General features: G+C 38.9%; 1 protein-coding gene across 1 annotated transcript in view; it reads right to left on the reverse strand.

Annotated features, from left to right (window-relative positions):
• Positions 1 to 1,115: 1,115 nt before the first annotated feature.
• The window catches only part of VSTM4 (V-set and transmembrane domain containing 4), a 31,806-nt gene continuing 7,781 nt past the window's right edge, over positions 1,116 to 25,140 (reverse strand). The window contains exons 3-8 of the mRNA XM_079312022.1: positions 23,605 to 23,673; positions 22,680 to 22,787; positions 20,158 to 20,191; positions 15,239 to 15,351; positions 14,339 to 14,400; positions 1,116 to 3,670 (exon numbers count right to left, since the gene is read on the reverse strand). Coding sequence (XP_079168148.1) covers positions 3,545 to 3,670; positions 14,339 to 14,400; positions 15,239 to 15,351; positions 20,158 to 20,191; positions 22,680 to 22,787; positions 23,605 to 23,673 — 512 coding nt within the window. The 3' untranslated portion in view covers positions 1,116 to 3,544. The remainder of the gene's footprint in view (positions 3,671 to 14,338; positions 14,401 to 15,238; positions 15,352 to 20,157; positions 20,192 to 22,679; positions 22,788 to 23,604; positions 23,674 to 25,140) is intronic.

Consider the following 25,140-nt stretch of genomic DNA (forward strand, 5'->3'; position numbering starts at 1 on the left):
CCTGGCTAAGGACACAGGTTTATTGAACTTTTTAATGAAGAGAACCCCACAATTATGTTACAGTTATACTAAAACAAATAATTTGCTTGCAATTGCAGAGATAATGACATGCTGACCACACCTACCAATTAGAAAGTTGTAATAAAGAGTAATAAAATACCTTTTCCTTGGGCTGCAGATTCAACCCCCACACCTCCTGCAACACTAATATGATTTACTCCTATTTGCTGATGGAGGATTCCAGTAATAAAATTTAATGTGGAGGAACAAGGTGCATTTAACCAAAGCTGTAAACATATCTAATTCTATTTAAAGCTATAGGGTGCAGTACATTAACAATCTGATATTAAATTGATATGAACCTAATAGAGCTGTATTTGTTAAGATTTCAGCACAAAGCCATGTTTTACCAATGACAACAGAAGGAGTAACCAAAATAGTGTGACTCAGCAGATTCCAACTTGATAAGGTACTTATTGAGGTACTTATAAGAGTACCTTAATAAAGAGTACCAGCTTAATAAGGTACTAAGAGTCTTCATGGGAACTCCTGTCATAAAAGAACTATGGGCCACCTTCAGCTCTGCTGCTGTTCTGCTAAGCCAAAGAGAGTTAGGCCAGGAATTAATTTGGCCTTGCAATTCCTCTTAAAAGGAGCTAAATCTATTCTGCATTTCTCACACTAAAGCATATTACACTCAATGAATTTTTCTTCTCTATAGTCTTTAGGTGGGTTGCTTTGACACTTAGAGATGTGCAATTAATTACAACATGGTGTTTTCCTTTCCCCAGTAATATGATCTGATATTATTAAATCTAGATGGACATTGCATAAGATACAGGAAATGTCTGCTTGGGAAGATGGGTGCTCTCCCAGGTAGTATTTCTGGCCTTGTTCCACTCAGCTGGTCTGCTGCCTTTCAGGATTCTGCTGCCATTTGAAGTAAGTTCCAAATAGAAAACATCTGAAAAGCCTGGAAATTTCTGCAGAATGAAGAATTCAATTCCAAATACTGTGACTTTCTAAATGCTGTGTAAGAGATAAACACATGGCCTTCAATCTCGGAAGCAACAATCTTCTCTAGGAAGCAATAAATCCTACAAAGACAACAAGTCTTACAAAAAAGAGTAATTTATTCAGTTCAATTAACTATTATTTTGGGGAATTAGATATCAAACATAAACAAGAATATATAGGATATTAATACATAAAGAATGGTATTCATTAACATGCTGGGCATAAACATACAGTAGAGGATTCTTCTGAATAATGGGCACAATGGCCAGTTCTATGCAAAGAAATGTTTGTAACTAAACCTGAACATTTTCACAGCTAAGTGGTCAAATCATTAATGTGTTAGGATTTAAAATTCCAAAGTAGCAACTAATAAATTTTATATTTTTCTAAGGCCTTTTGAACAGCTGTCTGCATTACAGATGTCCTCTCTGAACAGTCAGTTAAACTGGCTGTTCCAAAATTGATCCCTGAATGTTGAGTCACTCATTAGCACCAGTTTGGTTTTAGTCAATGAGTGGATTGCTGTTGTCACTGAAAGTCCAATGCCTGATCAGAGAACAAGGAAAGATACCATGCCCTTTTGGTGGGTGATTAAATCCTGGGATAATGCAAAGGTGAAACAAACATCTTTTTTGACAGTTCACAAACAAAACATTAAAAATGCAAATAATTACCAGCAAATTATTGATGAAAGCTGGCCTTAGTTTGGAAAGTTTTCATGAAGGAATAGAATTGGAATTAGTACTGTACACAATGGTCAGCCTAGTAAGATTTTCTTAAATTCATTTTTATAGAAGTGATTTTTATCCAATGTGGAAGAAGATGACTGCATTTTGTATTTACAAATCCTGGCTAGACAGTAACAGATTATGTGTGCTGCCTAATCTCTACCACTGTTCAAAAAAGTTAAAAAACAATTTATATAGACTTGCTTATCTGGTGAACCCCTCCAAAATGCAGTGATGTGCTCTGCTGCCCTTGGATGTGTGTCCCCATCCTTGATTGTCCCCCCATCCTTCTCTCCTGCACTCCCATGCAGTAATAGGAACAAGGGCATGAGTGTTCCTGTGATGATTCCCAGCTCTGAGCCCTGGTGAGAAGTTGTTCTATCACCAAAAAAGTGTCACCTGTAAAGGAAGAACCAACTTGGACCATCTTAATTCTGACTCCAAAACCCAAAGAGTGCTACTCCAAAATCCCCATTAAATACTGCTGAATGAGCAGCCTGTCACAGACCTGGAGAAGACCTGGCACGTGCCAGGTATTGTCTCTCCATGACCTGATGGTGACCTGAAGAGCCCATACTTTTACATCTCCATCAACTGCACAGTTACTCAAGGGTTAAAGCCTCCCAAGACAGGAGAGATGCTGGGTACTGAACTCCCCCTGAGCTTTGGGGAAATTTAGACATTGCAGAGCTTAAGAACATCAGCCCAGCTCTTCTTCATAACTGAAATGCCTGGGATGGCACAGAATAGCTCATTTTCCATGAACGTGTATCAAAGGAAAAGGAAGAATGCCTTCTCAGTTATCAAGAGAAAGAGGAATGTGATTTTGTGTCCTCACATCAGGCTCATTTCCCTATCTCCTGAGCCCTGGTCTTTCCAAAGAAATAACTCCAAAATCAGCAGGGCTTTAGAGTCTGCTCCATACTGAAGGAGAAGCTGTGTAATTTTTTCCTCTAGATCAGCAGCTCATTAGTGCAGGCTACAGGAGGAAACTTTTGCAGGTTTGGAAACACCACACTAAACCAAGACCAAAAGCAGTGTCCTAGTTCTCTCAGTTTTTCACTCTCTATCAAGTTTTTCCTATTCCCAATCATAATTTTAAAAAGCAAATCCTGGGAGATGCTCCTATGCTATGAATACTCTTCCTTAAATCATGGGGGTTTAACTATAAATGTTTTTTCAGATTATTTTGAAATATTTTATTTCAAACACAGTAATAAAAGTAATTAAAGTTTTTAAAGACAATGTCATTTAAAAAGGGAATTTGAAAACATAGAGCACAAACTTTTTTAACTATTTCTGGAGAAGGGAGGGAAAAAGCAGAGAGAGTAATTTTAGCTTTTCCTTGGCTGTAGAAAAAAAGTTTCAGCTTTACTGGGTTAATATTTTTCTGATGGACCATTTTCCTGCTCAGTGGTCTTCTCCTTCAGTGGTAAGTTGATGGGCATGGATCCTGCTGTTAGTCCTCCTGAGGCTTGCTAAGATACTGATGTTTGCAGCTGGTCTCATCACATTAACATTAAAGAAGGAATAATGTTTAGTGGTAGAAATGCCCCTGGTGGACCTTGAGTCCATTTCCAACAGGAGTACAGAACACTACAAAGGATATCACTGGGATGTCACTTGTTGACCAGCTGCTGTTTCTATGATTACTTTCAACTACATCGTGTCTCATAGAAAGATATAAGTGCATGAATGGAAATAAAAAAATAAGGACATTTGTATGGTTTTTATAAATAAACAGCACAGCAAGAATTAAATAGAACACAGACAAAGGACATTTGTACAGGCATGAACTATTACAGCTTGTTCTCCTCAAAGAGTATCTGTGCATAGACTGTCATACTGGAAATGCCTTTGGCCTCCTGAATTGGCTTCATCAGTTCAAGCTCAGCATATGTTAAATTCTCCTCTGCAATTTTTGGCTGCAAAACAGAACAAACAAATTCATTATAATGTCATTACCACTAAATGTAGATATTTTATAACATTCATAGCAGTTCTTCTCCCACCCATTCTAATGTTGTTAATCACTTTACTCTGCATTAGAGCTAGTTCATAAAAGAGGAAATAAAAATAATATTAAAAATAGGAAACAAGGCTAAGTAGGATTTTCAGGTTTGCTTCTAATTTCACAAACACAGAACATTTTCACAATTCAAATATTACAGATTTGAAAGATGTATGTAAGCAAAATGTTCAGCCCCCTTAATACTAAATTCCCAATTTTATTTATTGCAGATTTCAAAATTTGAAAGATATATGCCAGATTTGCTTTCCAGCTGTAAACCTTGGACCAGTTACATCTCTAATCATGGCCACTCACAGAGCCTCTCAGTATATTTCTTAACAGAACCAAAAAATGTTAAAAATACACAGAAGGCAGAAAAAACTGGATAGAATTACTGCCATTCCAGTGGAATTTCACCACATTTGCCAAGCAATAGATGAGCTCAGAGTTTAGAATAAAGGCCATACCACCAAAGCTGTCTGCTGTATTACAGTGATTGAATTTGACAACTATAAAATTTAGCTAAGGGAGATGGTCAATAAAATTATTGAACAAATTTCTTGTGTGTGGCAGAAGCTGCCTAATGATACTGGCAGCTTCTTCCAGACTCAGGTGGCTTAGAGGAGGAAGATCTTGTATTGTGCTCCTGTGTGTGTTTTGCTCAAGGCTGGGAGTGGATTGTTCATGTTTAATTCACTTCAGAAAATGTAGGAACAAATAAGAGTTGCTGTGGAATTATGAGACCCCCAGAATTTGAAATGGATTTCAGTTCACCTGTAGAAGATTGAGGTCTGTGCTCCCTGAAAAATGGGTAAAGTTCTACAGACCTAGGCAAGTGAAGACCTGGAGAATTTGTTCTTTATCTTCTTGAGTACTCTGTTCTACCTGAATAACTGGTGTCCTCAAGTTGAAGTTCAGAAGACAATTTAAAAACCAAAACATTTCAGCCATGCAAATTTTTGCAGTCACAAGAAGTAACCATGAAAATGTTGCATCTCTCAGACTAGGAAATACTTTGGTAGTTGTAAACTTAAAACTGGCAAAAAGTTCATAAATCAAGGTTTTCCACACACTCCTTAAATGTTAGGAAGAAATTGTAAATATCTGCCAAGGCCAAAAGTTTCACATTTTATTTATTGCTTACTTATTTCTGATTCAACACAAATTATTCCTGTTTCCTTGAGATGTGTTTGAATAATTATTGTATTGTCTTCTGCCTAAAAAGATAAGCATCTCTGAAATCAGTCCCTGTGCTGCCCTGCTTCCTGCCCTTTGCACTGCTCTGGAATCCTCTCCTTTTGCCTTGGCAATTTCTCACACTCAGCATTTCAGGTTGTTTCCATCAGGGTGAAAATATTTACATTTTGCCAGAATTAGTTGGATCTTATTTCTTCCCTGCATATCAAATCCCTGAAAATTTGTGTAGCTGCAGGTGGTATCACTGAAGTCAGCTGAGGTGTGCAATGTGAGTACAAGCCCTTTGCAGGGCACTGCCTGCAGGACTGGCACCTCTGCATTTCACTGTTCTCACTGCCTTCCCTCCCTCCCCCACTTCCATGTGCTGCCCTATTTCATCTCAACTTCTGGCCCTCATTCACCATCAACTGCTCTGCTGTTGACAACACAGAAAATTTCCTGCTTTCCCTGAATTCTCTGGTGTAATGAAAAAAAGGAATTCCTGCGGATCCAGACTGTAAGAGAAATCAAACATTTATTTTCTTTGTTAATATATTAGGATGAACTGAACCTCAATGTTTAGAAAGACATCTCCTATCCTGGCCTTGGCTTAAAGACTTAGAAAAAACTCTTGGTCAACTGCTGTGATGCCTGGAAAAGTTTTATAGTGCCCTTTTCTTTCTATCCTGAAAATACTAACTTCAGTTCCTAGGTAGTTCAGTTGTTTTTTGCTTTTAAGTTACAGATTTCTTTTGAGACTTCAAATGACTTGTGCCTGTCTATTCAGTTATGTAGTACAGAAGCTAAATACAGGAGGGTGGACACCACAGGAACACCAACAAGTGCTGAAGATTTTATTTTAGTGTATGACAGTACATTCAGTCTGTTTGAAGTTATTGGGAATTTTGCTTCAAGCTTTAGTGTCACATCAGACATTCAATGCATAATGACACACTGCACATAAAAAGCCTCCTGAAAATAAATCTGATACAACTTTTGAAACAAAGCTGTTGGTCCCTGCCAGAGTAAAACTCTACATTTCCTAAGTCTGATGCAATACATCTTTGAGGTAGAAATATTCTCATTGTTGTGTAGGAACCAGTTGTTCAGGACAAGCTAAATCTGTATATGTTTTCCCCTTTATTGTTTAATCATATTTCTTGTTTTGTTTCCATTTAGAAAATGCCGCATGTCCTAAAATAGCCACCCTAATGCCCAGCTCATGTAAATTTTAGAAGTAAGATTTATGAAATCATATTGTCCAGGTGTTTTATTATATTATCTCAAAATTGCATTGTTTTCCAGTGTAGATTATCTCTTTATTCTTACCTTATTCTATTATGTTTGGATATGAAAAATAACACTAGATTCCCCAAAATAAGTCATTGGGCAGTAGTGGCTGATGTGTTGCTTTCATACATTTTTATGATGTTCCTATAGTAAACATAATTTAATAAAGCCAAAACACACTAAATAAATAATTGCATCTAGAAAAGCAATAAAACCAAATAAAATTAGTACTTTCATAAGTGGAAAAGGTACTTCAATTACTGCTACAAGCAACAGCACACCATAAAATGTGTAGAATAATTTCCCTTATGCATATTTTTAGTATGTAATAATTTGATTGAAAATATGAGGAAACACACAGGAGGTTCAAAATTGTGAAAGGTATACAGTTTTCAGCAAAAGATGTGTAATAACAGTGCATGGGAGCCAACAGTACTTTAAGTACCTGTGGTAGCCAGGTTTTTATTCCATACACTCTTCTGCACTTCATTTATCAACCACATGTTAAATTTAATTTTTCTGGTTTGTTTGTCCAAAACTAACTTTTTTGAGCAGACAGGGGAAAGAAAAAAAAAACCCTCTAATTCTACAATTTCATCTCTCATTAGGGTTGCATATTGTCTTGGCAGTGTCAACCTGGAACTCTGCCACCACCTCCTTTCTGGAACAATTGTGTGACTTTAAGAACTGATGTTATAGGTGGGATGGAGGGTAGGGCAGAAGAGGAAGAGACAATGAATGACTGGCCACTCACCCCTCTCTTTCTGTCCTGACTCTTCCTCTAGGAGGTCACTGGGCTCTCTAGGGTTACAATATCCTTTTCTAAAAAACTGCATCATTGTTCTAAAATAATATTGAAATTATTTCTTCAAGTAGGATTCTATTCCAATGTGGCATTCTTAGATACAGTATTTATCTTGTATGTCTGTTTTCTCATCTTGGGATCATTTACTTTGCCAAAATATAAATTAGAGAGAGTTACGATTTTCCAGTGTATCTTCTGGCAAATACAAGATGATTCCTCTTCCAGGTTTCTTCCAGTTTAATTTTAGTTTCTTCCAGTCACAGGACTTCCCACTGGCAACTATTCAAAAGAGTTCACTTATAGGAACATTTTTCTTATTAAGCAATCTGCAAGGTCTATCATGTGAACATGTAAAATAAATTAAAGTATGTGTATATAAAGCTGTGGTTTTATTTGGTTTGTCTAGTATATATAAATGTGTTAGAAATTAACTAGAAGGGTTGGGGTTTTAATCAAAATTATTCTGAATTTTATTTCATAATTACCAGGAATGTCCATTTTGCTCTTGCCAGGCTTAGCTAGTTTGTTTGATTCTTGGCAGCCTCAAGGATGTTTATTGTGAGCAATGTCAGAATTGAAAGTTTTTGAAGTTTTAACTAAAACTTCTCTTATCCAAATTTGTAATTAGGTATGAATGAAACAAGCAAATGATAATCTCGTAAATTTAAATACTCTGGAAAAACAATTGATGCCAACTTGCTCTTAGAGACTTCTGCAATCTCCTTGTTCCATGACCTCACATGTTATCATAAAGATGACAAACCCAATGTGAATTTTTAGTTTACTATCAAAAATGAGAAGAAAAGGCCTGACTTCCCAGTTCATTTCAGTCTTCAATATTTTAGGGACTATTGCTGCATTGCCCCTTTGAATTCAGTGTCTAGATAATCACGTGTAATGTAGTTTTTGTTTGAGATAGAATACAGAAATACTTTTACAGAGGAGAAAAAAACCTATAGATGAAATTGAATTTTCAGCTCTGAGTTTTCTGGATTTATCAAGTGTATGTGCACAGGGTAGTAGGGTTAGAACTAGATGATCTTTAAGGTCCCTTCTAAAGCCATTCTATGATTCTGAAATTATGAAATTCCAGTCAGAGCTTCACAATATTTTTGGTAACTGGTTTCCTGCAGGAACACTTGAAAATGAAACTCCACCCTGACTGGCATGCCCTGTACTCATGGGTGAATGGATCATGTCAGTGAGGATAGAACCCTGCCCATTCTGCAGATGTTTGCCGGTGTGACAAACTGCCACCTGTGCCCCAGCCCTGCCTGCTGTTGGGTGGACACGTGGTGCCCAGGGATGCTTCAGAAGGGCAGAAGGGAAAGGGACAGAGTCAAGAGTGCTGCTGATGTTTGTTTGATCCAGTCTCTAGGAACTTCTCATCAGGTCACTCCAGCAAGCAGCCTTACCCCACTGCCATGAAGGAGCTCTTTTTAGCAAGCACACTCTGGAACTACCACTTTTTATTCTCTCCTTTTCTCTTCCAAAAGCCAAACTTGACTCTTTGGCCTTTTCCTTCAATGTTTGAGAAACATCCTGTTTTGTAGTCACAGTCGGTAAAAAGCTCCACAGAAAAAATGCAGATAGTGTCCAGATGGCACAGCCCAGGAGCATCCAGTGTCACTGCTGAGCACACTCCATCAGAAAGTGTCCAGACAGGACTTCCCAGGCCAGCTGGTTGGGCTGTGCTACCACAGCAAGAGACTGTTGGCTGGCTCTGCATGCATGCCCAGAAGGGTGGAAACTGCACACTGAGTGCAGCCTAAGGGAAAGGGGGTAGCCCATCATCTCCTCTGCATATCTCCTTTTCAAAGCACCTGGTTTTTACAGCACTGAAGGCTCAGTGATGGAGGTGAAAGTGAGAATGGGCTGAAGCAAAGATCCAGCAGGTCTGGTGGAAGGGCTGCAACTCCCTCGTCTGAGCCACCAGGGACACTGGAGAAAGCACATGCTGGCAGTGGGGTCAGGCAGAAGAAAACTCACTGTAGCTTCAGAGAGAAAAGGATTAACCTTTGGCAGTCCTGTTTTTAAATCTACATTGGAAAATCCCTCCCTTTACAGTATGTGCTGAAATCAATAGTGTTCCTGATGGCCACAGATAAACTTAATGCTTAAACCCTATGAACTTCAGTGAGATGACTCCTTTATTAAGACAGTACCATAACTCAGAAGTCAGAAAAAAAGTTATTTTTTAAGACCTACAAGCGTTTATCAATGTCATTGTTTTGATTGCTAGCAGAAAGCCAGAGATTCTCCTGGAACAGAAGAGCTTCAGAAATTACTTCTGCAGAAGTTCTGAAGCAAGACTTGCAAAATTACTTATCCTCTAGAAATCCATCTACCGGGCAATAAGAGTGCTGAAGTATCAAGAGACAAATATTCAGTGCCAAAGCTAAGAAATATTATATTGAAAAATATTGAGAGTAGTAATTATGTATTTTAGGGGCATTATCAGTTAAAAATGGCAGGTATTTTCCCATTAAAATGCCTATTTTTTACTCCCTATAGCATAAAATGTTTCCTATACTCCCTGAGAACAATGTCTACAACAATTTGTGAGGACTCTTTCACCACTGCATCTAAATTTCGTTATTGAATCCCACAGAAGTTATAATTACAGAGTCAGGGATGAAGATGATTTGGTAAGTCCCACTGAATGAGTTTTGGGGAAAGAGCATCCTCAGCTTTGCTAATGCTCTATTGCTTTTACAATTGCAGTTATTCCTAGATTCTAAACCAGCATTGCTGGAAATCTGGCTGATTCCTTCTTATCACTCAAAAAAAGCCAACAAAATAATTAAAAGTTTTCAGTTCACTGGTGACATTTCTGTCACTCCAAATCTGTCATCACACAAAAAATTTCTTCTACTGTGGGATTTTGTAAATACACAAGTCTCAACCCAGATCCAAAAAATTTTATGTATTTATACAAATTATTCCTTCTAGGGGCAAAGACAGTAACTGCAATCTGAATGGGGAAGCAAGCATAACTCAGTAGCTTTGAGTATTTTGAATTCCAAGTGTCAACCTGAATGTGCAAGTGATATTCACGTCCTACGGAGAAAATGAAAATAAAAAGGATTATTCATCTTACAGAAAAAGGAATTATGAGGACTAAATGGAAATAATAAAGAATAACAGGGAGTCAAGGGAAAAACTCTTCACCACTCCTTTGTATATCATATGCATGGTCTTACTGGAAACCTGTGGAGATCAATGATGCCCATCAATAATTAAGAAATCAGGAGTTTAAATCATCGCTCATTGTTGCATGCTGTGGAGGAAACAACTCTTCTAACAGAGGGTGGCACAGCTTTTAATTTGTCATCCAACAGAAGGGAAGACCTGATTGCTCCCAGCTTCAGAATTCACAAATTACTGAGCAGATGTACTTCACTTCCTTTTTCTTTCTCAAGGAAAGGGCCAATGGTACCTACAGTTAAGACTACTGAGAAATTCTACCAGTTGTGCAAAATACTGACTGCTAGAAATTTCCTTCCACCTTAGATAACCATAATCCCCTCCTGTTTCTCAAGTAACTTTTACATCATCATCATCAAAAGCAGATCTCAGTAACCATGTTGTGCTGAGCCACTGGTGATCCAATCCATGCTGAAATAAACAAAGCTGTCTATGCTGTATGAGCTGAAGGCAGAAAGATTCTTCTCTTAATAGCTCAGTACCACGGTCCCTGAGAGGACTCTGCTTCAGAAATCCCACAGGAACAAGAGGAGCTAAATATACTTTATTCAATAGAGGTTATTCAAGAGGTTAGTCAGTGTTGGAACAGCAGAAGCCAGCTCTTGTGGACTGTGACAATTATGTGGGTGAGTTTGAAGAACTAAGCCCAAGGGGATAATTTTTAATACAGGAGATATTTACCTGATTTCAAAGTGTGATATATCTATGATACAGCAGAGTGCACATGCCAGTGGCAGAATCAGAAGGTTCTCTATAAGCCTGTATTATCTGGGCAGGTATTCCTCCCCTTAAAACTGAGTCTGAAAATGATGAAGTCAACAAAAATTTTGCATAAGTAAAGATTTGAAGATTTTTTCCAACCTGAAGTCACATCCTTTCCATTGGTTGTAGTGAATCAATAGGAGCTCCTAAGATTGATGGTTTAAACCTTCATGAAAAGACAGTAAAGCCTTTTCATTTAGATGATATTCTGCAACTGACACTCTTGGGCTATGACAGCTAATCTCTAGGAGGCAATGAAAGGCTTGGCAGAAAATTTGGTTGAGGAAGCAGAAGATTTATCTCTACCAACTCAAAGGGCTAAATACTTAAGGAAAGAACAGAACAGCCCATAGAGAGAAGAGTTTGTAGGCCCCCAGAATTTTCTTCTTCATAATGACTCTCTGTGCTTCTTGTATGCTATAAAAAACATCCCTTTCTGCATTTCAGCATCTCTATTTCCTTTGATCTGTACACATTTCTCATTGATACTAATAGAGAATGACACTGATGGGGAATATTTTTGCAACAGGGGGAGCATAGAATTGTTATTCTGGCTAAAGCAAAAGCAATATGACTTAAACAGAGTATTTAAAAGGCTTTACTCAAAACTGTGCAATTGAACTTGGTATTAGGCTTTCTCTCTCTCACTCTCTTTTTTTTTTTTAATTTTCATTGAGATTATGTCCATATTTTATCCAGGTTATTGTGTTCTTTTAAAATTATACTGCAACCCACTCTAGCACGTTAACAACAAAAGAAATTCTCTAGCTTATTATAAACATCTTTCAAGAAACCAAAAGCATATGTCCTCTGGAAATAATTTTGCTGGTATTTAGGCTATTACAAAAAAATTTCCCAAAACACTGGAATTATTTTGTAATGTTCCTTTACACTCTATCTTGTTAGCTTAGGTTTTCTAGAATATTCTCCTGGTGCCCCAGTATAATCCCTTCCTTGGGTTGCACAGGGAAACTGCAGAAGTAGCCCAGAAACTCAGCAATTTGTGTCTGTCTTTGCAGTAGTGATTACGTGGTTAAGTGTGTGCCATCAGTGAAAAAATACCTAGTACAGACACCAGCTGTGCAATCATTATAGCTGGAAAGAAAAGGTTATTTTAGCCTGCAGAGTTTTGGCAGGATGCTGATACTTTTTTTTGCCCCAAAGCAGATGAAAAATTTAAAATCTGAGAATTTTTTGAGAATTAAAATGGGGAGACAAGTTTGCTAAAATAATAAAAAAAGTTTCATTTAGATGTATTTGACATGTCTTTTTCTCTGTATTTTCTAAATTTTTCATCTTTCTTTTTCATTTAAAGAATCTTTCTTTAACTTACTTTTACTTCAATTAGTTTAATTTTCGTCACTGAAAAAAAAAAAAAAAGTAGTTTAAAAGCAAAATGTATGTTATATTTTTTCCTGAGAATACAAAAACATAGACAACTATGTTGTAAAAGGAGGCAAGAGGAATGGAATTGGGAAACTGCTCTGGGAAGTGCCCTACTCAGCTTCTGAATGTGCCTTATAGACTGACCTTGGTTTAGTTTACTTTGTCCCTTAATGCACTTTATTGCTAGGTGAGTCCATTTGTTGGATCACTTTTCAACTTAAAACCAACTCATGTCCATAGATTGTGTACTTTCTGTGGGCTGGTACATCTCTCCAGGTGCACTCTGAGGTGAAACATGAAAGGGAAGAGAACAACATATGGAAACAGCTGCCAGACTCAAATCCAACAGCAAGGCATCAAAACAGAGTTTGCAGTGTGCATGCAGCATGTGGATCCTCAGCTGTGCTAGGAGAGACAAAGCTGATTTTTTGTTTGCAAAGGCTTTATTCCTGCTCACCTCCAGTGTTTGGACCTTGACTGGTGTTGTGTAGCAGGAAGGAAAGAGTCAACAGCTATTTGAGGGCTAACCTTGGAATTATTCCAGAAAGAAGAAGTATCTGGAAACAGATTTCCTTCAAGTTCAGCATGAGTAGATGTGCTTTATTGACCTGCAGGAAGGGTCTGAGTGCTTTAACTGGTGAGAGCTTTTCCTAAGAGGGCTGCAGACTGCCTGATTACTGATGTGCCCAGTATTTACACTGTGCACAGCAAAGGGTGGCTGTCACCCGTGGTGCCAAATATTCTCATCTGGTCTTTGCCCTCTTTGCATAGCTCCAGCCTGCCACAATTACCTATGTCAACATAAGGCCTTTTACATGGAGTTTTAAAACTCTGCCTCTTCCTCTACCAAAGCCTGACCTGTATGAGCAGAGTCTGGCCAAGGGGAATCCCAGCAGGACCAGCAGAGGAATGATGAGCTCCATATCCAAGCAGTAAAATTGCCTAAGATTTTTGCTGAACTGTTCTCAAGTCACCTGGCATTATGCCCAGGTACTCAGGATGGTAAAAAGTAGGGGTTATTTACTGACAATTGATGGGAAGGTTCCCAATTCTAAGCCCCATCTGAAAGTGAAACCATCACACAGCACTTGAGTTATTCCAGTGGCATAATTTTAGGCACCCACCTTCACCCAATACAGCAAGTTGGTCTTTCTAGGATCTCTATTGCCAGAGAAGGAAGAAAGGATTCCCAAAAGGCAACTCAGAGCAGTAGTCTGAACTACCAGGAGCATCAGGGTCTGACTCTAACTCATCTCTTTTTCTATTGCCTAGACAGGGAGCATAGCAGACCACTGCAGCTACAGGCATCTGATGTGAGCTGGTATAAAACTCTGTCACTCTATTACCACTTTGTTACAAAAGCAGAGAAACATCTCCCCATCCGACTGATTTGTCTGACATCTTGTACTGTATCTTGTATCTGCAAGGAAATTTTTTCAAACAGAAACTCATTCCCTAGAGAAACTGTTATATGAAGGGTTTTTTCCTTAGTATGAACTATATATATATCCATCTTATTCCTGAAATTCAAGGCATTTCTGACTTACACCAGAGAAGTGCAGAATAAGGCTCCCCATTTCTCACTTGAAAAGTCCAAAAGAAGTGCGAACAGTACAGTTATGATTCAGTCAATAACTGGTATTTTTTTCCAAAATACCAGCTGCCAGGAGCACATGAGAATGAATACCAGGTTTCATTTAAGGACAGGCCAAGTTTGTAGACATGACAACTGTTAGAAAGTTGAAAAACATAATCCAGTGTAACATAATGCTCAAAATGAAAAGAACCAAGATAATTCATCATTTGAAAAATTATTATTTAAAAAAAAAAAAAAAAGAACCTGTATGATTTTTTTAGGCAATTTATAATATCTGAACCTAGAGTTCTGGCAACATAACAGCATTTGTATTGAGAGAGAAGAATATGCAGAAAATTATGTCATAGAAAATTACTCACCAGGATCAATTTTCTTTGAGGTTTCAAGAGCTTGGGCTTCGGGAAATTATTGGCAATTGGAGCTACAAAAATAAATATTAAGGGATCATTCCATATTATAATCATCCACTTTTAGTTTATGTATTAGCAATTTACAAATTATATATTAATAGCAAATTAGAAGCAAATGCATGTACTTATTTATCTGAATTTAACCATATTTCAGGTACTTTATGAGGAAACATAATGAACATTTTGAATTAGAAAAACTCGTAAAATTAAAGAATCAGATATGCAAGACATGCTGTTTGTATGCAAATGCTAGAGCAAGAATACCCCCTGAGAACTCTCCATTTGTCACCTAACCCACAGCAAATCTTCAGGTCCTTTCCCTCCTCTCTCTCACTGGCTCAGCACAAGCAGCATTGCTCAGAAGGTTCACCCAAGAGTTTGTGAGAGTGACCTGGAGCTGCACATCCTCCTGGAAAATGAAGTCCCCAAGAGGCTGGTCTTTATCTGCTCAGTTTGCTTGAATTCCCAAATGCAGCCGAAGTTTTAAAGGATGCAATGTGCTGGGTTCCCTCAGAATACCCCCAACAGGTAATTTTAATTTGCCTAACCTTAATCTTCTCTGTGAGCAGAGTGAATATTGCTGCAGAGGCTCCTCTCTCTCCTCAGTTAGTGGGAGCTGAGACCTCCTGCTTGGACTCACTGAGTAGCATCTCAGAATGTCTAAAGCTGCAGGGAGAGGACAGTCTGTCCCAGCAGCAAGTACAGGGCATTCCTTCCCTCCTAGATAGGAGCAAGAACAGGCCACCTCACAGGAGAAACAAAGTGCAGGATTCCTGACATCCCACACTCTGCTGTCCCTCCAGGGCTGTGCTCAGGATCTGAAATATCTCTGTGCCTCTGTTTTCATACCTTTTGCTGGGATGGCTGGTGGCTGCTCCAGTTTCTCCTTCTCTTTCTTTTTCTTTACCTTCTTAGGCTGTAGAGGAGACATGCTTGTCACACTGGTAACTGTCTCCCCAGAGCTGCAAAGCATAAGCCCAAAAATGAGGGAAAAATTAAGGCAATGGAGGGAAAAAAAGTTTGTCCCTGTCAGTTCATGAAAAGACATCACCTTCCACCTGTCTGTGCCCAACAACCTGCATTGTGATCTGGGTATACAATGAGAAACCTCTTAGGTTGAAAAAAAAACTAAAAGGGGTTATAAATGCTCTGGGATTTGCACCTCTTTCAGCCATATAGTATGGCTGAGAAACTCAGTCTCATTCATCCTGGCATAGAAAATGCAAACTGTCAGGTTTAAACAAGACCCATTTCATAGCACCTATTCCTTAAAAGCATGCATGACCCCACTGCTGCACCCAGGATGAACTTCTGCCCACCTGCCCTCGAGGGTCAGAGACTCAGACAGATTATAATAGTTGCATAAGCTTCCATGGGAAAAGCAAAATCTTTGATGCAGATTCTGGGCTAAGACTGGTTGAGAGACTAAGAGAGCATGCAGCATGTCTTCAGGCAGCTCACAAACCCACAGCTGCAAAATCTGGCTTCTTCAAGGGGGCCAGTGTGCCCAGAGAATACAAAAAGCTGTGCTCCACTGTACAACTCAGGCATTCTCCAGTACATCTGTGCTGAAAAGGTGCTCTTAGCTATGAGGGAAGAATACAAGTTATGCTGTAAACAGACTCCTGTCTGTTTGGATTATTAGAGTTTAATTTTAAGGCCAGTTCCCCTAAAGCTATTCCCCTTGCTGCTAAAGGGGAATAAAATTGTACTGGCTTAAGTGGGAATGAAAGGAATCTTAACTTACAGCTGGGCTGGGGGGAGAGTGCAAACCATTCAGTTAAGAGGCTGCAGTGGTGGAGGTGGCTTGGTAAGCAGGCACTGCTCAGCTGTGTCTGCCCTGGGCTCACCCTGAGGAAGGCTGGGGCAGGTGGTTGTGGTTTCTCTTCTGTGCTGTGAGCTCCACCACACCATGAACACAACCAGGGTCTCCACAGTCAACACTTATTTCACTGAATTTTAAATCATCTGTCCCAAGCTCCTGCTCCTCTCCAGATTCTTTTGCATAATGAAACATTCTCTTTGTATTAATAGAATAAAATATTCAGACTGGGCCAAAGACTTAATGAAAGTTAAGATGTCACAGCTATTGCCCACACAAGAACAACAAAATTGCAGACATTACCATTCTACACAGTTGTAAATCCAAATGAATGTCACTACCATTGGCAAAATCACTCTGGATTTACACTTGTGTGGATTGTGTACAAAAAGACTCTGGTTTGCTGGTTTTCCTGAGTTCTGTTTTGTGTACTCATTCAAAAACGTAGGTTTGCTGCCGAACTTTCTAAAAAGTGTTGAAAAAATAAAATATGTTCATGATTTACAAATTAATCACATCTTATGTAAACTGAGGGTTAGATTGAAACAATTTTTAAGTCTGCCTTCTCTACTATGAACCTATCCCAAAACAACCATTTGTCTCCATACTAAAATCAAGACGAACTGGTTTAAAACCAGCAGAAAATGAAATTTTCTGCCTGGCTTCTTTGTACAAACAGTACACTACCAAGAAGAAAGACTATCAAAAAGGAGATGAGAATGATTTTTTAAATTCTTTTTTGTTTTAATAATCCAAGGTCATAAAGGCAGATGTGCAGCTTAAAGATGCTGTTGTTCCAAGACAACTTCTTTAAGCACAATACATGAAAAGGCTTAGTGTCAATTCATTGCATTAGTTATTCCTGCTTTGCCAGGAAAAGTGAAGCTACAAAGAAATGCATTTGAGACTTGCAGGTTTCTTTTAAATGCCAGGGCCACACAGGGTTAACTAATTCTGGGAGATACAATAACTATACTTGCTGTCTTAGAACTGAGCTCCTCAAACCAAACAAGGAGGCTCAGAAAAGACTCCTTGGCTCTGAAACACTGCTTCTTTGTGAGCTTGTCTCGTTCTATGTCTAAAGGAAAGTTAGTTTTTTATCTCCATCCCCTTCTGCAGCCCCCTGGCTTCTATTTCAACGATGTCACACTGTGCATTTCTTGAAGGACCTAATGAGTTTTAGAGACTAAGAAAAATACAGGGGTTTGGGGAAGTCACCTGTGGAAGGTGTGCAATAATCATGGATCCAGGGCAGCAGTTTCCCTGGAGGTCATGGCTGTGCAAGACCTAGGAAATGACTAGAATTCTGGCTTTGCTATCCTTATTAGAGTCTAGGATGTGGAACTTTTCCTGTTGCCATCTAAGTCAGCTATTTTCTCTTGTCAAAGGTCTGCAGGGGTATGACAAAAATTCACCTGAGTGAAGTGGGAGTCAGTTGGGTATTTTCCAGATAGGAGAGCTGTGTGAAAAGGTGCCAGCCAGATTCTTGTTTCTGGTTCTGTATGGCAGAACCAAGGTGTCAAGATGGACACCTTTCTGAGGCAAACACTTTATTTACTTCCAATCACTTATCTCCAGAGGAACAGTCACTGAAGGACTAGAGAGTTCAGGCCAACACAAATACACAAGACAGAGAAAAATGTTCCTATTTTCAAAGCTTCACCTCCTGGGGGTTTCTGGATCTGAAAACTGGCAAAATGATCCAATAACAAAGAAAATAATATGAGGAAGCTTATTTAAAGAAAAGAAAACACCAGAAAATGGAATTAGGTGGTCTGGAAAACCAAAAATAACTGTACTATTTTATTTAGGTAGTTATTTTTAAAATGTGGTAAAGAAATGGGTTTTGGTCAACTCTTTTTTTTTTCCCCTTAATTTGTTATTGGTCAAGTAGCAAACCAAAACCTAAACATTTGCTTTGTTACACTCAGGAAATCTGGATTTAATTTTCTTTTCTACCACAGCCATTTTGTGAGACCTGGGGCAAATCACTTAGCCTGTTGTGTTTTAGATTCCAATTAAAAGTAAAAACATCATTCTGATGTCAAGACATAAAATATTTTAAGATGCTTAGGTATTATTGCAGTGGGAATACAGACATTTCTTAGACACCAGACTATTAATGTAATTTTGAAACTGGATTCTACTCTGTGTTTGAAATATCACTAAGGGAGCTGGAATTGAGCTTCTCCAATGAAGGCTGAATTTTGCACAGCAGTAATTTTAAATGGCAAGAATCTCATGCAAATTAGTTAATCACTTTGGCCTAATGGATATTTAGACAGTAGGTTTTGGGTCTAAATGTGTTAAATTAAGTTCCAAGACAAGGAATTTGCAGGTGAAGAGCAATCGGTTCACAGGAAGTGATGGTTTGTGCTTTGAGCAGAGGGTGGAAAATAAATGGTACCAAGTGTGAAACATAAAAATTATGATGCTGGTAACACTTTCATAGCTATTTAATTTTAAAGCCCTAAAGTCAATGCACTTTAAGCATGCATTTGTGTGATGGAGGATTTCATTAGCATTAGCATAACTTGTCACACTGAAATACATTAAACTGTGTTTTTATCCATACAGAGTCATGCATTTCTTGCACTTCTAGAGACTACTTTATGGTGCAGAAATCATATTTGCTTGTTTTCTCCCCTCTATTCAGCCTCCTAAGTTCAGTGTTTGCAGCAGTATCAGCATCATCTAGCAGTATGCTATCATCTATTCCCAGAGAGTCAGTGTGTGTAGTATGAGTTTTTATCTGACTGCCTTGCTCCATTATTTCTTCTCTTCTTATGTTCCCTACCAATATACTCTGATTTCCTCCCCATTCTTTTTTGTTTGTTTGTTTGTTTTTTGTAATTCCAACTTTGCCCCAGCAGTTAATAAAGAAGGGGGAAAGCGAAAACATCCAGAAAAAAATGGAAATTACTGAGCAGTCTCTGAATTTTTGGGTAGTGTGCTGGCTGGTCAAGGTCACAGAACAAAGATGAATAATCATGAATAACATGAAAGTTTTGGTTTGTATTGGTCTGTCCTGAACACTGTGCTGCTTTGTTTGGATTTCACTTCATCTGAGTGCCAGCTAGATTGAATACCATGATAATCCCATGAGAATGCACTAAAAATCACGCTGCTGGAGGATCTAGGGTGTGCTATACTTGGCATTGAGTCCCATAGTGCCTAAAGAGACTATGAGAAACAGTATGTGATACCAAGAGGTTGGATTTAAACTGCAAGGCTACAACCACATGGTTTCTGTCACTGAGAACTGGGTAACAGCTGTGCTCCTGTGTTGTTATGAGGCAACCCTCCTTCCTAATTTCTGTTTGTAAAATATTTGTCATTTATTTTTACTGCAGTTCCAGCCCAATACACATATCAGGAAAATCATACAATGGAAATCAGTTTTATAGCCACACCATCAAAAAACTTTTGGCAGACAGTGGTATTTAAAGGGACAGTGATTTACACTGCAGCAGCAGCAGAATTCTTCCCATCACTTGGAGTCTTCAGCTGGAAACAGACTGTGGGCCTCAAAAATCTGCTTTTGAGACCCACTCCATTCCTGGGTGTGGGAATCCCTGGGTAACATTATGATTTGTTCTATGTGTATGGACAGTTTAAGTCGTTCCTATCCCATGAGGTGTTGGAGAACCCTAGAAACCCACACAGAATGAAAGCAGGCTTCTTCAGAAAGCAATTCAGAGCATCAAGGAGAGGCTTGTCACTGGAACACCTGCAGGACCTACAGCCAGCCCAGGAAGATCTCCTTTTCCATGTACAGCAGGCACATTCATGAGTCAGGGATCTGATATTACTTATGTTCCCATAAGCATTTTGAAAACATTACTCCTATTCTTCAACATACATATAGCAAAAAAAAAAAAAAAAAAAAAAAAAAAATCCAGAACTGCTACCTTGGTTTAGAGTAAAGAGATGTGTAATCTCCTACCTGTTCTGTGGGCATTTCACCAGGTAATGCTTCACTGTTAAAGAAAAGAAACAAAGAAAATGTGGCTTCACACCAACACTTTATGAGTTTTAAATGAGCATTGAAGACAGACCTGTGTTGCTGAGATGGTGGAGCTGCCAGGTTGTTACACTGAGAGAGCTAATGATAGTCAGCATACATTGTGTATTATGCTATAAAATGCAGTCTGACTCAAAGACATAGCTAGTCTTGGGAAAGGAGAATGTGTTAAACAACACCAAAAATCTGCTGTGGAAATGCTAGGCAACACACATTCCAGTGGTCAGCCCAACCAAAAGATAGCTTGCTAAGGAAAAGCACAGCAGGCCAGTAATTTTACTTTGAAGACTTTTATTTCCCTTGTGGTGTCCGTATTTATTTCCAGAAGCTTGAAATAAACCATTCACCCACAGGAGCCACGGCTGGTCCTAATCTAAGTCAGATTGTGGCATAAAGGGATCCCTTCTGGGAGCAGATCAGAGGTCTAGTCCAGCCACCATCCTGTCTCTGACAGCTGTGTGTGTGAGCTGTGTAAATCCTTCTACTTTGTATTCCTCTGAGTCAGTAGTCCTGCAAGGGCAGCTGCCCCCACTGCAGCCTTTCAGGAGCCAGGGTTATTAAGATGCTCTTTTGTGGCTTTGTGGCTTCCATGCCTCTCTTAAAGGGCAGACACTGGCTCTTCTGGTCAACCTATTGCCAATTTATATTGCAGAAGGATGAGAGAGTGCATCCCTGGGTCTTGAGGTGAAGTTGAATGCAACACAGACATGCCCCTCCCTTCTCATTCTCTGTTCTTTAAATGACCATGAAAACCAAACAGGGCACTCACATGATTATTCCCCTCTCTATGGGAAAAGTTTTCATATTTGGACTTAGCAAATTTCTCCCATTCTAAGGGAGCTATACAGCTCCCAGGAGGTGCATTTTGGTCCTAAGGAAATGGGTGCTGAGAGAACCAGTGACACAGGGACAATGTTTAAGCCAGTCAAGGCAGTGCTTCCATCTACCTGTCAGGTCTTTCTTAAATAGGAGAACAGTAATCCTCTGGGAGTAAGGGGATGCTCATGTACACTGCTGGCACGTTTTTGAGCATGCAAATATTCAGATATTTGGGTAGTGAATAAAGGTTTTAGCAGCTCAGAAGAACCTACTTTTCCCCTTTTGTATATCTTTATTCTATATTGTATATTAGTTCGGTATTTTGCTGGTGCTGGTTCAATGTAAAAAGACATTTCCTTGAAGCTGCTTGTATGCTCACAGCAGTAAATTGACAAAACCAAGCAAATTCTAACTCAATGTCTGCTCAAGAAAAACTGAGAAACATCAATCTACTGCTTGTGGCTTCAGGGTAACTCATCATGACCAACATACTTAAGTGTGGGCACTCCCTTGGCACAAAACCTTTGTCATCACTTAACAGGCTAGGAAGAGTAACATCAATCTCACTCCTTCCTCTTGGCAAGCAGAGCTGTTGGGTTCAGTCAGAATCAGAGTTACTCTGCTAAGTGCACTACCAGGAAGACGGAACCACAGCCTGAAATGTGTTTGTGGTCAGGCAAGGGCTTCTCCATACATCTATCTCTGGCTTTACACATCTTCTCACTTGTGTATCTGAGTCACTCATTCCTTCGTGGGGTCTGTGTAGGCTGCAGAGGCAGCAAAGCCATGATTCTCTCCTGTCATTAACAAAGCAAGTCATTAACCAAACTCCTTCTGAAAGCTTCTGTTCAGAGGTGGTCCTTACACTCTCCCCTGACATGGTGGCTGCTAAGTGTGCTGGTATCTCATCCTTGCAGCTTGTGTGAGGTCCCCAAATAAACCACTCTTAAACTGAAATGGAAGCAGAGCCTGCACTGATTACTCCACAGATCTCAAATAGCACTTCTGTTTACAACACTGCTTTGATGCAGCCTCTTTGAGAAACCCTCTCTGAGGCAAAGAATGAAACAGTAACCCTTGATCTTGAAATATTATTATGAAATGATAGATTTGAATGTTGAAATAATGCTTTAGTTTCAGAAAATACTGCAAGTGAGAGACTGCTAATAAAATCTCTCCAATTCCCAAGAATACTGACAGCTACTCAAGAAAGGAGAATAAAATAGAACAGAGTAAAGATTGTTTTGAAACCCCTCTACATCTGGAGAAACATGACTCATGCAAAATTTTAGCTTCTGGTCAGAATGCCACTTAATGATTCAGCACTTGGTCTCCCCTGAAAGAAGCTCCAACTACCTTCAACTTATGTTTGTGCAAAGGCAAAAGATTTTTGAGAAGTCCAAAGCAAATTTAAAGCTTTATTTCCTCTCTACCTAAAAGAAAGAAAATGCCTTTGTTCAAATTTGGCTTTCAGAATTTTTTTCTTCCTACTAATTTTATTTAGAATTACAATCAAGGCAAGGAAATATTTATTTTTCCTGCTTTCTCTGCATTCTCTTCTCCCCATCCCCTGCCCCCTTTTTGGGAAGGGCTTTGCAGTTATCAAAAATGGCAAAAATGCTCACCTGTGGATCTCCTCCTGTTCAGAAGTGACTGACAGAGAATGACAAGTGTAAAAAGGAGGACACTGATGATTCCTATGGAACACACAAACACTGCGTACACGTACAGATCTGAAACCCAAGCAGATGATGGTCAGTGTTGCAGCTGATGCTCCATGATGACAGGACAGAAAAAAGTTACATTTACAAGATCTAAATAGACTCTGGCCCAGACAATTTAGGGTAACAGTTCAGAAGTAGTTTAACCCTCTTGAAACTTTCCTATAGTTTAAAATTTGGTTGAAGTCTGCATAAATGCAAACAGATATAACTGCACTTATGAGTTGTGACTTTCAGGAGCAAACAAAGGACTGGTTTGGGTTTTGGGGATTTTTTGAGCAGTAACTCAAAACCCAAAAGAACTTCAGTTGGGTTATTTTGCTACTCAAACAGCTGTACTTTTTTTTTGTAACAGAAGTAGAAAACAAACAAACAGACAAACAATGAAACAAGGAAAGTGGCAGTGGGGAGAGTGCTGAGTGGCTGGAGAAGAAGGACAAAAGTCTGCAATTGCTTCTTCTGCTGGCAGACTGGCTTGAAATTTTTGTATGATTATTTTTTCTTTTTCAAACTGCAGCCTTCGTGTACAGTCTCCCTTCATAGCTTTTATCCAGGTGTTGTAATTTACTTCCAGTGGTTATTCTCTTATTGGCCATAACAGATAAAAGAAAGTGAAGTGGACCCTTCCATTTTCTTTTATCTCCCCTTTTTGACTTCCATTCTCTTTGACCCCTTGTACTTTGTGGGATGATTTCTCAAGCAAGGCTGGGTTTGCACAAGAACTAGCACAAGAACAAGTGCCCCCTGATTTGGGGCACTTTAGTTGTCCTGTCCATTGGACTAAACTAACATCATGCATAAAAACAGCAGAAGTAAGATGTATCTTTACCTTCAAAGAATTTCCAAGCTTCATGGTTTCTCTTGAAAGTAGGATGATCAGAAGATTTTGATGAAATCACTGAAAAAAACCAAAGAAGATATGACAAAAATTTTAAAATGGCTGGCGTAAAAAGTTTGAATCTCTTGAAGTAAATGCATTCTGTCTTAGACTTCAGTGCCCCCAGATCTTGTTTTGTGTAATTGCCCTTTGATGGAACAGTTCAGCTGCACAGAATTGTCCTCTCTGTTTCAGAAGGATGGATGACTGTCAATATCACAACAGCTGTACAGCCTAGAACCAGAATCCAAATGCTGACTGCTGAAACATTATTCAAAACCCTCTCTGCTCTCCTCAGCCAGATTGTTTATGCATGCTGGTATTTTTTATGACATCACATTAGATAATGTCACTTATGCCAATTCCATGATTTTTCTTCCTCTAGCAATGACTGCAATGGGAATCTGGTAATGTCCTCCAGATTGCCAGTGAGGTCTGAACCTCCAAGAGAGCTTCATGTGGCAAATCATTAGAGAACAAGCATCTTACTGGCAAGGGAATTCATTAAGGAGTGCCCTGCAGGAATGTGAAGTGTGGGGCTAGATCAATGTATATACAACTTTCAGGACTTATGAAATGTCTCTTCAGTTGTGATGGGAAACTCATCCTGAATATTTTAACAAATTACTCATTTGTTACATGAAAGGATCAAATGTGTAGATTTTTGGCAAGTGTTTCAGGATAACTTCCCTGAAAAAAGGGGTTTTGTTCATTTTGGGAAAAAAATAATCTTGCATTCCTGTATCTTGCAACATTTTTACTGTTAGAAAATGCCACGTGCAACTAATTTAAGAATTCAGACTTTCTTCTATGGGAAATTCTGATAAATAAACTTCCCAACAAGACAGATTGTTGTGATCATCGACTTGTTTTTGTTGTCCATGCCAGCAGGATTATAGCTGGACTGCCTAATTTTCTACATTTGTCCTCCTACAAGAAGTCTCTTCTTTTGGACTGGAAACCATTTGGAATATGTATTGCTCTTCCTAAGAGATGTGCAGAATCATGAGGGATTGCCTGATTGCAAATAATGTTTTTGGGATAGTGAATACTGTTCTGAGAAGAATATTGATTCTTTTGAGCTTTCTTATAGGAAGGGAGTAGAACCATTTTTCATCTTAGACAGAAGACATTGCGTGGCTGGATGAGAATACACTTCTTGGCAACATTGGCATGTGGATTTCTCTTGGTTTTACTAACAAGATTTAACAGCAGCCTTCTTACAAATGCTATCTGATGTCTTGTATTCACAACACTGAAAGGGGCAAATTGCAACAGGTCAAATTTCAGGTGGACCTTCTGAAAACACTACAGAGTTGCTGCAGTTGACATGAGCACAGGAACAGAAATTGTAAAGACTCCATCTCCACAACAAGGCTTCTTTTCCAAAGAAATGTATTCTGCCCCTAAAGTAGAAGCTAGCTAAAATTTAACTGTCATCATTACTGAGTAAGGAATTGTAGCCTGTAACTCAACTGTTGTTTTTCT

The sequence above is a fragment of the Erithacus rubecula genome (assembly GCF_903797595.1).
Source record: "Erithacus rubecula genome assembly, chromosome: 9".
NCBI classification, from domain to species: domain Eukaryota; kingdom Metazoa; phylum Chordata; class Aves; order Passeriformes; family Muscicapidae; genus Erithacus; species Erithacus rubecula.